Source organism: Cylas formicarius, unplaced genomic scaffold (genome assembly GCF_029955315.1).
Source record: "Cylas formicarius isolate icCylForm1 unplaced genomic scaffold, icCylForm1.1 PGA_scaffold_1__22_contigs__length_36826433, whole genome shotgun sequence".
In the NCBI taxonomy this organism is placed as follows: domain Eukaryota; kingdom Metazoa; phylum Arthropoda; class Insecta; order Coleoptera; family Brentidae; genus Cylas; species Cylas formicarius.
Genome location: NW_026844264.1, coordinates 8762250 through 8772871, shown reverse-complemented (window position 1 = coordinate 8772871; position 10622 = coordinate 8762250). Strand labels below are relative to the sequence as shown.

The 10622-nt window shown below is 34.8% G+C and overlaps 1 protein-coding gene across 1 annotated transcript in view; it reads left to right on the top strand.

The window, feature by feature from the left end:
- Positions 1-10575, top strand: part of LOC132696990 (mRNA (2'-O-methyladenosine-N(6)-)-methyltransferase) — a 16302-nt gene extending 5727 nt beyond the window's left edge. Inside the window, exons 4-6 of the mRNA XM_060662214.1 lie at positions 1706-2133; positions 4799-5068; positions 8208-10575. Coding sequence (XP_060518197.1) covers positions 1706-2133; positions 4799-5068; positions 8208-8421 — 912 coding nt within the window. The 3' untranslated portion in view covers positions 8422-10575. The remainder of the gene's footprint in view (positions 1-1705; positions 2134-4798; positions 5069-8207) is intronic.
- Positions 10576-10622: the final 47 nt, after the last annotated feature.

Here is a 10622-nt window from a genome sequence, read left to right as displayed (position 1 = left end):
ATATATATAATATATATATATATATATATATATATATATATATATATATATATATATATATATATATATATATATATATATATATATATATATATATATATATATATATATATATATATATATATATATATATATATATATATATATATATATATATATATATATATATATATATATATATATATATATATATATATATATATATATATATATATATATATATATATATATATATATATATATATATATATATATATATATATATATATATATATATATATATATATATATATATATATATATATATATATATATATATATATATATATATATATATATATGATGACACTATATTCCGGGATATCATCCGTTCGCTTGTTGAACTCCGACTGGAATCCTGCATCCGACTGGAATCCTGCAAATCTTGCATCCGACTGGAATCCTGCAGACGTTTCGCCAAAATCTCACTTGGCATCTTCAATGCTCGCGCTCCGAAAACACTTCGAACACTGTGTTCGAACGAGTTCGAAGTGTTTTCGGAGCGCGAGCATTGAAGATGCCAAGTGAGATTTTGGCGAAACGTCTGCAGGATTCCAGTCGGATGCAAGATTTGCAGGATTCCAGTCGGATGCAGGATTCCAGTCGGAGTTCAACGAGCGAACGGATGATATCCCGGAATATAGTGTCATCACATTTTTCCATCCGTGAATCAATACGTGAGAATATATATATATATATATATATATATATATATATATATATATATATATATATATATATATATATATATATATATATATATATATATATATATATATATATATATATATATATATATATATATATGTTGAAAAAACCCTTGTCAACAGTACAACAAATCTAACTACGAAATCTTAAATAAAATCTGTACAGCCATGGGATGTGACATTACTATTTATGCAAAATGGAGGATTAATTAAAAATATCCTATTTATAGAGTTTATCAGATGGTTTTTATTAATATCTGCTATTTTGTGTTTTTAGACGCAGATCTTCCAAATTTACTGATCTTCAAGAATACACTTTATTTTTCAAAAAACTCTATAGAAATATATCTAATGGATTGCTGCTAAATCTTTCTGGCTAACTACTACCAATAAGACGTTGCGGCATTCATAGTTGCTTCATAAGTTCCTGTGTTATGGGCATAGGCGGGACCTCTATATCTTTATATATGACATGAAGCAATACCTATAGGTACATTTTTTTTGTTACCGTTTTGATCGCAAACACAATTTTTTCTAGTTGGGGAGGGAGCATTTTTGTCACAAAACACGAAAAATGGTACGGAGATAACCACACACAATCAAATGCCAAATACGAAAACAGCAGGGACGTTTTTATAAAAAAAAAACAGCGCACCAATTTTTACCATAATATGGCCACTATACTACCTAATAGCTATGTGGTTTTAGTAATTTCGCTTAAAATTTACACGTGGATATTGGAAACAACGGCAAAAGATAATATGAGAAAACTTTATATTCTTCTTTATAGATATACATCTTTTATATTGAAAGTTTTATTCTAACTCTTCAAGAATAGGCCATAGGTATGGTGCAAAAACCGACCAAAAAAGCGATCTATCCCCCTCTCATATATCTGCGTTTTTAAGTAAGCCCGCCGTGGGCGGACCACCATTACTCACTGTCCGACGGGACGACAGGTCTGGTGTTATCCGGTACAGTTCGCCATCGGTTGTCCCCGGTTGCCCGTCGTCGAATACGTACCCGACAGAGACCAGGCGATGTTGCGGTTTCAGGGCGACGCCCTCGCCATCAACAATACGTACCTTCAGAAACTGGAGCACCTTTACCGTCACAATTGTTTCGACGACCGCAAGTTCGAGTTGTTCATACCGCGCGTTTGGACGATGCTCAAACGTTACGCCACTTTTTTCGGTGTGAACCCGTCGCCGGGGGCGGCGAACGCCGACGTGAGGGACACGCAGGCGTCGTTACCAGTCACGGTGTTCGAGTGCCTGAACCGAGCGTTCGGGGTGTCGTTCGAATGTTTCGCCTCGCCCCTCAACTGTTACTTTAAGCAGTACTGTTCCGCTTTCGCGGACTGCGACTCGTACTTTGGGAGCCGGGGGTGAGTGTTTTAGCCACTAAGTGGGGCACTCCACTTAGATTTATTAATTAGGTTTGGGGGCAATTGCATTGGTATTAGCGGTTCAACCAACACGAACCCTACAACAAGGCGGTGAAACGAGACAGTCGATTAGTCATGACGACTGGAAAAATAAATGCCGGGCGCTATAGGGTTACATGTTTGTTTATAAGTGTTAATTAAGCTATTTGCTACTGAAAGACGTGAATAGACGTCGGTACCAATCTGAGGATTATATTGTGAGATCAAAATACACACCTTTTAGATTAACATTTAGGAAGTTTACAAATTAAATGTAAAAATGGAACAAACGCATTATAAACAAATGATGTATCATTCTAGCAAATTAGATTGTTAGTAACAGCCCAACATCTGCTTCTCAGGCTTCTAATGAGTTTTCCAAGGTCTTGGGGCATTAAACCCCATTGTTGCTCTGTTTAGCAACTGTTTAGCAACTCATTTCTTGTTTTAACCATCAAGTACCCCGTTAATACCTGTCGACGCTCGAATTTCTGTGGAAAGCACAGACACCTGTAGCGGTTTTCTCGCAGGGAATCCATATAGAAGTCATAGAGACTTTTTCATTATATTTTTTAATATGATTCTTTTTCAGAATGTTACAAGTTGGCTTTAATAAAAGTTTCGTGTCATTGACATTAAAACATAAGGTACTGTACCTGCAGTATATAAGATATTTTTAGCACTGATTAAAAAATAAATCAAAACTACTTTTGATCACACTAGCTTGTTGGTACTTCAGGTTGCAAACTGCAAAAACATGCATAAGATTAGAAACTTTTTAAGTTGCTACATCACAAAAAGATAATAAAACAACACAAAGTTTTATAATTATTAAATGCAAAGTCTCTAGTTTGAATTTTTAGGTATCATCTCGCACACATAAATACCTCAATCAAAGCGTATAAACGAACGTACTAGCTTAGAACGATCAGCTTTATTCTCAGATTTATTCTCCTTTTCGCGATAACTCGCCGATTGTTTACGGTCTATAAGCTTGATTTAAAAAAAAAAACGATTGTTCTAACTGTTTAAAATTAATGAAAGCACGCCTAAATTTTGTGACTAAATTTTAATAAATTTACCCAAATTTATACAATAAACTAATCTATTTTTCTTATTAACATTTTGTATTAGTCTTAAGACATATTTGAAAGCTACAATGAACTATATCTGTTTTTGACAGTCTATCTGTACTAAAGAAACGTATCAAATAAATCCAAAATATGTTTCTTAAGGGAAGAGTTATTTTAGGCATTCAGTACAAGTAAAGATATTGTTTGAAATAAAAATTAATTAGATTAAGTTGGTTTTAATGCTGCGTTAGATGTCAAACTCAATAATAATGTAAAGATCTTAACGACATCTATGGTCACAGTTTAAACATAAAAAAAGCCACAATTTTTTTATTTTCATTTTAATCATATGAAGAACTAAGAATGGAAAAGGAAAACTTGTAACCGGGCAATCTAAGAGGAATTGTATATTTTTCCATTTTAGAGAGCATAAAATGTAAAAACTTTTTAGTTGCGTCTTGTCTTCTTGATTAGGCGATGTAAATGTAACGCGAGGTTCAAAATGATGTTACACCCACCATGCACTTACACCTAAAAAACCTGTTTGGTTTGGAAAATATATGCATTAAGTATCGACAAAAATCACTAAAACTTTTTTTGAAATAGTTTTACGTAAATAAAATATTAAACCTTATCCCACGATTGGACCACACGGTACGTAACGTAATTTTGTTCAGATGACAAATGAAATAAAAATAGTCTGTAAATAATGAACAACGTCAATATGCCGAATATAGAAGAGATTGATGAGAATGAAAACTTACTTGCGTGGTTAATCCCGAGAAGATCCATCACGGTTAAACCAATGACGTCATGAATTACATCAATATTACGCTTTTAATTTGCTGTCATTGTTTCTTTAAGCGGGGGTCCCAGGGCGCCAGTCTAATCGTTAGCAACTAGTTGTTGTCCAATGGTGAGGCGAGAGTCAGCTTGCCTAGTACTGAATAAATGGTGAATGGAAAGCAGGGGATAATTTTAAGTTACACAATGCTCCTTGAAAAAAATTAAATAAAAAAGTATGTATGTTTAACTTTTAGGTTAGGGAGGGAAGGGCGGATGAAAAGACAAAATAGGTTTTTTGAAATGAGGGTTTCCTATTAAGATCGCAGTATATCGTCATTGAAACTGAAAATACCAAATTTACTTGGTAAATTGTAAAAGTGTAGTATGGTAACTAGAGGCATTGTCTATGCTGATAATAAAACCATCGGCAACTGTTGTTTCGATATGCTCATGCGCGGGTCATTTCAAAATTCCCAATGAGACCTGTCATTTGAAATATCGCTTTCACCCAATAAGACCTTGCGGCGTTGAACAATCAACATGACCGCTGACACTCTTCGGCAGTATTTCTTGAAAATATGCACAGATCTTATAAATTTTCAAGGGAAAAAACAAATTAAGGGTGCGAAGATCGCCGTTTAGACAGAAAATGGCACAAAGTGCTCGTTGTTTGCAGGCGCATCAATTTTACTGTATTTACTCCCCCTATATTATGTAATAAGTATGGAATATGGAACCATATTGTGAACGATGTGGTTTATGCGCAGGTCGTTCCTGCATCTGAAAGCGGTGTCGGGATCGTTCGCGGCGAACCCGCCCTACTGCGAGGAATTAATGGAGGCGTCCGTCAACCACATGGAACGGCTATTGAATGACAGCCCCGAACCTCTTAGTTTCATCGTTCTGATGCCGGACTACAGGGAACCAACGCCGACGGCCTTGTTGCGGCTCGAATCGAGCCAGTTCAAGCGGCGTCAGGTCACCATACCCGCCTACGAGCATGAATTCCGGCATGGATTCCAGCACGTACTCAACAGGTTAATAAATCGCCCATACATTTTTTTGATTCAAGAAAACACGGTTTATATTGTTTTTAAATACACAATCACACTTCGAAAGCCATTGACGAAACATGTGACTTTTAAGTATGTGACCCATTTCTTTTTTTAAGGTTTCATAGCCTTGTAGCCTTTTGAAAAAAAGTTGAACTATGAGCTCATAGCTGAAATCTGCAGATTTTCTTTGTTTCTGTTATAAATGTGCATATTCAAAATAAATAAGAACTAAAAGTTCAGATTTTCACGAAATTATATATTTTGACATGACAATTGTTTCGAGAACATTTGATAAAGACACGGTGTTGTCGAAACAATTGTCATGTCAAAATATATAATTTCGTGAAAATCTGAACTTTTAGTTCTTCTTTATTTTGATAAAAGAATTTTCATCAAGTAAAAGCCACCTCAGTTCAATGTGCATATTTTTATATAAACCATCACTAAGGATTTTTTTTAAACAAGGGCAACAAAGTTTGTATAAAGAAGAAGCTGTGGAATAGGCTAAGCATCACATCTGTGGGTGCAAATTGTAAATACGCATGTATGAGTACACGATTTGAAAACGAGAGAGTTATAAATCATTATTCAACTGCAAAACTTAGTGATCTTAGTCATATTACATAAGCATAGTATTGTCCCTATGATGATTGTTAATGGTCCTGAGAGTAGACGGATAAGAAGTTGAACTGCTCGGCCTTAGAGTTTAAAATTAGAATTATAGTTACTTTCCGGCAGTTTTTGACAAAGCTCGTTCTTGAAAATGTGACTGAGTGGTAAGTAAAACTGCACTTTCTAAAAATCAGGAAATTATGTGTTCAAAGCTCTTCGCCACCGTCAGAGTGGCAAAAATAATTGTAAAGTATTTGAAATATGAATGGACAGTCCACAATCTATGGAAGGAAAAACAGAAACTGCGATAAATGAAGATGAAAAGAGTGTCATCAGAATAATAATACACTCGTTTTACTTACCTAGCTTGGATAAAGTAATGTCTGAAATAAAAAAGGATAATTTCATTTGACCCATGGGTAAGAAGAAATTGTGGTAAAAAACTTTGAAGGAAATCAATTTTTGTTACAAAAACTCTTTTATGTGTGATAGAAAAAGACGAAATTATCTGCTGGCGACGACGATACTCGAGATCAGTTGGAAAATTTCAAACGGAAAACCGGAATATCTACTATCTGGAACCTTGGGTAAATAAAGGATATACCGTTGGTATATCCGAGGCAGGCTTTCGTGAATCGTTCACTGGAATAAAAGCACTCTCAGAAAAAGGTTGATAATTACATACGTTGGTAGCAAAAATCTCGGTGGCGGCTTACTGGCAATTCATTCAAAAAGGACTGCGGACAATCATGAACACATGAGTGCTGATATTTTTAAAGACTATTTCCTGCAAATGATCTTTTTCCTCCTGGGCCTGTTTATAGTCATGGATAATGCTAGCACTCAAAAAAATCCTTTAATTAGTTTAAATAAAAAGCAAGCTACTGAGGATTGTAAATTTAAATAAACCTCTTTGTATAAGTTTTTTTGTTGAGGAAAAGCAAGGCATAACACCACTTTTAAAATGAAATGAAGAAAAAAAACAAGCTGATAATAGAAATACTGTAGATCCCCTCATTATTTTTCTGAAGTCTAATAACTATAGTTCATCTGACATACATTTTCTAAAATAATTATATTTATTACAATTTGTCTGTTTTAACACTATTCTTACTTCCAAATTAGTTTTTATTTATTTGTCTGATGTGATTCAAGAGCTCTATAATTATAATTATGTATAATTATTATTATATTTCTTATTCTAATAAACTACCTCTAGTAACGCCGCGGTCGCATCACCCAACTCGTCTTTTTATTGAAAGCAAATTAGTGTAGCCCTAATTTAAGAACGGTTTGAGGTGTGTAGTTCTTAAAAATGTATATCCGGAAAATAATCATTACAATTTATCTGAACTTTAGTATGTAACCTTTAAATTGGCCACCTCTCGCTTTAAGATACTAGGTATAGTTTCATAAAATAGCTTAACATCCTAATTATACCTTAAGTGCTTGTTAATTTTGACAGGAGTCTTTCATTTTTTTTTGTTTTCATCATGTTGGACTCCCAAAAAATCAAAAAAAAAAATCAAATTGGATAAAGACACGGTGTTGTCGAAACTGAACTGAACTGAAACTGAAATCTGAACTTTTAGTTCTTATTTATTTTGATAAATGGATTTTCATCAAGTAAAAGCCACCTCAGTTCAATGTTTGAATTTTCGCCACATTTGACATATAATGACTAATTTAATTTTTGACAAGTTATTAGTCCAGTTATCTCAGAATTCAGCCTGAAGTTATGTGTTTCGCACTTATCTCGCTGAGAGCTCTAAAAAGAAAACGGCGAGCATCAGACGTTTAGTGGTGGAGTAGAAAAGTCAAAAACTATGTTTTAGGTGTTTAGAGGTTTGCTTGGTATGGTTAGTTTTAAGGTACATTATGCACATTCCAGAGGAAATCGTGACGCCGACTCCCTGGCCAGTAGTTCTGCCCGACTGAACTTTATTGGACCAGAGCCTTTTGGCGATCTGGAAACATCAGTCATTAAAGAGCTGATAAAGGAAAACTCCCAGATGCAATTACGAAAACATTTGGATGAAAAAGAAAACTTTAGGCTAGCTACAAAGCTATTGAGCTATCCAAACCAAACATTAGCCAAACAATACCTGACTATATCCAGAAAAAAGCTACGCATTGTCACAGGTATCGGTACGGCTCATTGCTTATCTAACAAAACAAAAATTCAGATTGGGTTCGAGTAGCACCCTCACGTGACGTGAAGATGAGACAGTAGAACACGTTATGTGCGAATGTCCTAACCTCTCGTTTAGACGTTAAGCCATGCTTGGCGAATCATATCGATGCGACTTTCACAAATATAGGGATATACAATAAGATTGAATTTTTACTAATTAATAATTTGATAAGTCAGTTAGTTAATTTTGGGTTTAACACATACAGGTTTTTTAAAAATAGGTATCTAGGCCAAATACATACTGTAATATTGTAATAATAAGAATAATATATTATTATTATTATTATTCAACATTACAGAGAAATAACTTTTCAGGTCCGAGCTGAACGTGAGGTCGAACCACGCGACGGTCATCGTGTGGCTGCAGAACGTGTCAGGGCACCAACGGTGGGAACCGACCGAAGAGCGAGTGAACGCTCTTCTGGAAACGTTCAGGCCGGGACGGGAACGAGAACGGGATAGACAGGAGCTGCTCAGCCCGACCAGACAGGGTAGCACGTCCGAAAAACAGGACGTGCTGGTGCATTAGTTAGGACTCGGGCTTCGGCTGATAGTGAGATTTCGTCGTAGCAAATTACTAGAACGTAAGGCGTGCGTCTCAATTCTTAAGCGTGGATGCCGCCGGACAGTATTCTGTTTCTCCAATTTTTACTATATGAATTGCTAAGTTAACTAGTACTAGAACATGGGAAAATTTGAACACCATGGCTCGAACAGTTCAGATTTTATCTAGCTAACTAGGTCACAGCAGTCATTCAGTACTAACCTACAGTAAGTAGAGTTATTACAGAAGTATCCAAAGGTTTGTTGTGTGGTTGTGTTTTCCTCTAAATTTCCTTTGTTCAGCCATTTCAATATTGAAGCTAAATTAGAGAAATGCAATATGATTTTATGTATTATTGAATGAATATATATTGCTATATATCAGATTGCATTCGTTTAAGGTTTTAACAATATTGTTAAACAGAAACAGAAACGGTCAATTATATAACGAAGACGAGAATGGACACTCTCCGTTTTGAAGAGAGTGACTCTTTGTGTCTTTGTTAATGTACGGTGGCATAGACCAAGGGCGTGGTTGCTGTAGCCGTTTCGGTTTATAGCAGGGTCGATAGGTCGGTGGAAGACTGAACGGTCTGAGAATTTGGAATAATTTTCAACATGGTTGTACCGACCCTGTTTTTATGGCCGGCGAGGGTGACTGTGAAACCGCTGCATTTATATATATTTTTTTTGTAAACGTTTTTATGCCTTTGGTTGCGCGGATTTCGGGAGTACTTATACAGTGTCGTGCGTAAATCGACTTGATTAAATTTTCTCGTTTCGTCACAGTACCTGAAAAATTGTTTTTGGCAAAGGGAAAGGACGTTAAATTGCATCTCGATTGTAAATATTATGTATATTATAGGGAGTGCGTGTATATATTTCGCAAAAACCGTCCAGAGAGATCATATTCGGTAGGACTCGGTTATCTGGGTGGGGCACCGGCTGATGGTACATTATGTTGGTGTGTAAGTAAAGCCCCCTAAATAATCTAAAAAAATAGTAAACATTTTGTTTGCCAAAATCTCAACTTGATATCTGATATGTTGGGAGGCTTATACACGAAATGTAGATTGCAGACCGTATATAAAAGAACAAGACCGTATATGAAGCACTATTTACAAGTATATAAAAGATGGAACGGGCTTGATATTCACTAAATAACCTTGAACGAACCGTAAATTTTCTTATGACAATTTACAATAACGTCCGAAGTTGCCGTCGAACCCCCATAGCTTATCTACTCATAGAAAATATGAATAATAAAATCATCACGGGTGCATCATCATAAATAAATCGCATAGAAATCTAACTAAAATGATTTAGCCTTGCCTTCTTCCGTAGATTGGCCTTTTATAGACGGTCTGGAAAATATACATGGTGATACGTAAGAAATATTGTTACCGTAGCAATTCCTATAAACCCAGGGTTTACAGAATTCGAGGGATAAGCACAAAATTATTCAATTTTTTATTAAAGTTATATTTGCCGCCGTTAACTTTTTTACACAAGATCTCTCATGACGTGGTGCTTTTATTATTACTTGCCCGTATTTATAGGAATTTTTACGTTTCTATATTTTATGTGATTTTCAAAAAATATTTGAGATTAGCTTTGTCTATTTCTGTGCTCTTTCATTTTCTGTACTATTTGCTGTTATTGGATTAATTTATTTCTGGTTGTATTTTCCAAGATTATCTTATCATTTACTACAAACAGTACTCGTTTCTGGTCGTTTTCTTTTTTAATTTTCTGTTGCCGAACTATAATAAATAAATAATAAATTTCTGAGTTTGGCGTCCTTTGTGACGTGCAAATCTACTGGCTCCATCTTCTAAATGAGGTCGGTTCAAATAACACCAGATTTTATATAAATCCACTTCAGTATCTGTGAGTCATCTCGTCGTAGGGTAGCTGGCAATTGTAATTGTATATACATACATACCTATATACATATAGATAATTAGGTACCACGCAATTATTTCTATAAGTTAAAAAGGTGTTCTATGCCATTAATTTAGGTGTAACATAGAAAAAAAGCGAATATTTTGTATTCTCGGCCTGTAAATAGAAAACACTAATGAACATTTAGCGTCTCGTCGTACTTGTTACTTTATTATAAGTTGGACCCCTTTTATATTTTTGAGAGTTAAATATAAATGAATCGTTTTGAATAATCGTTTTATT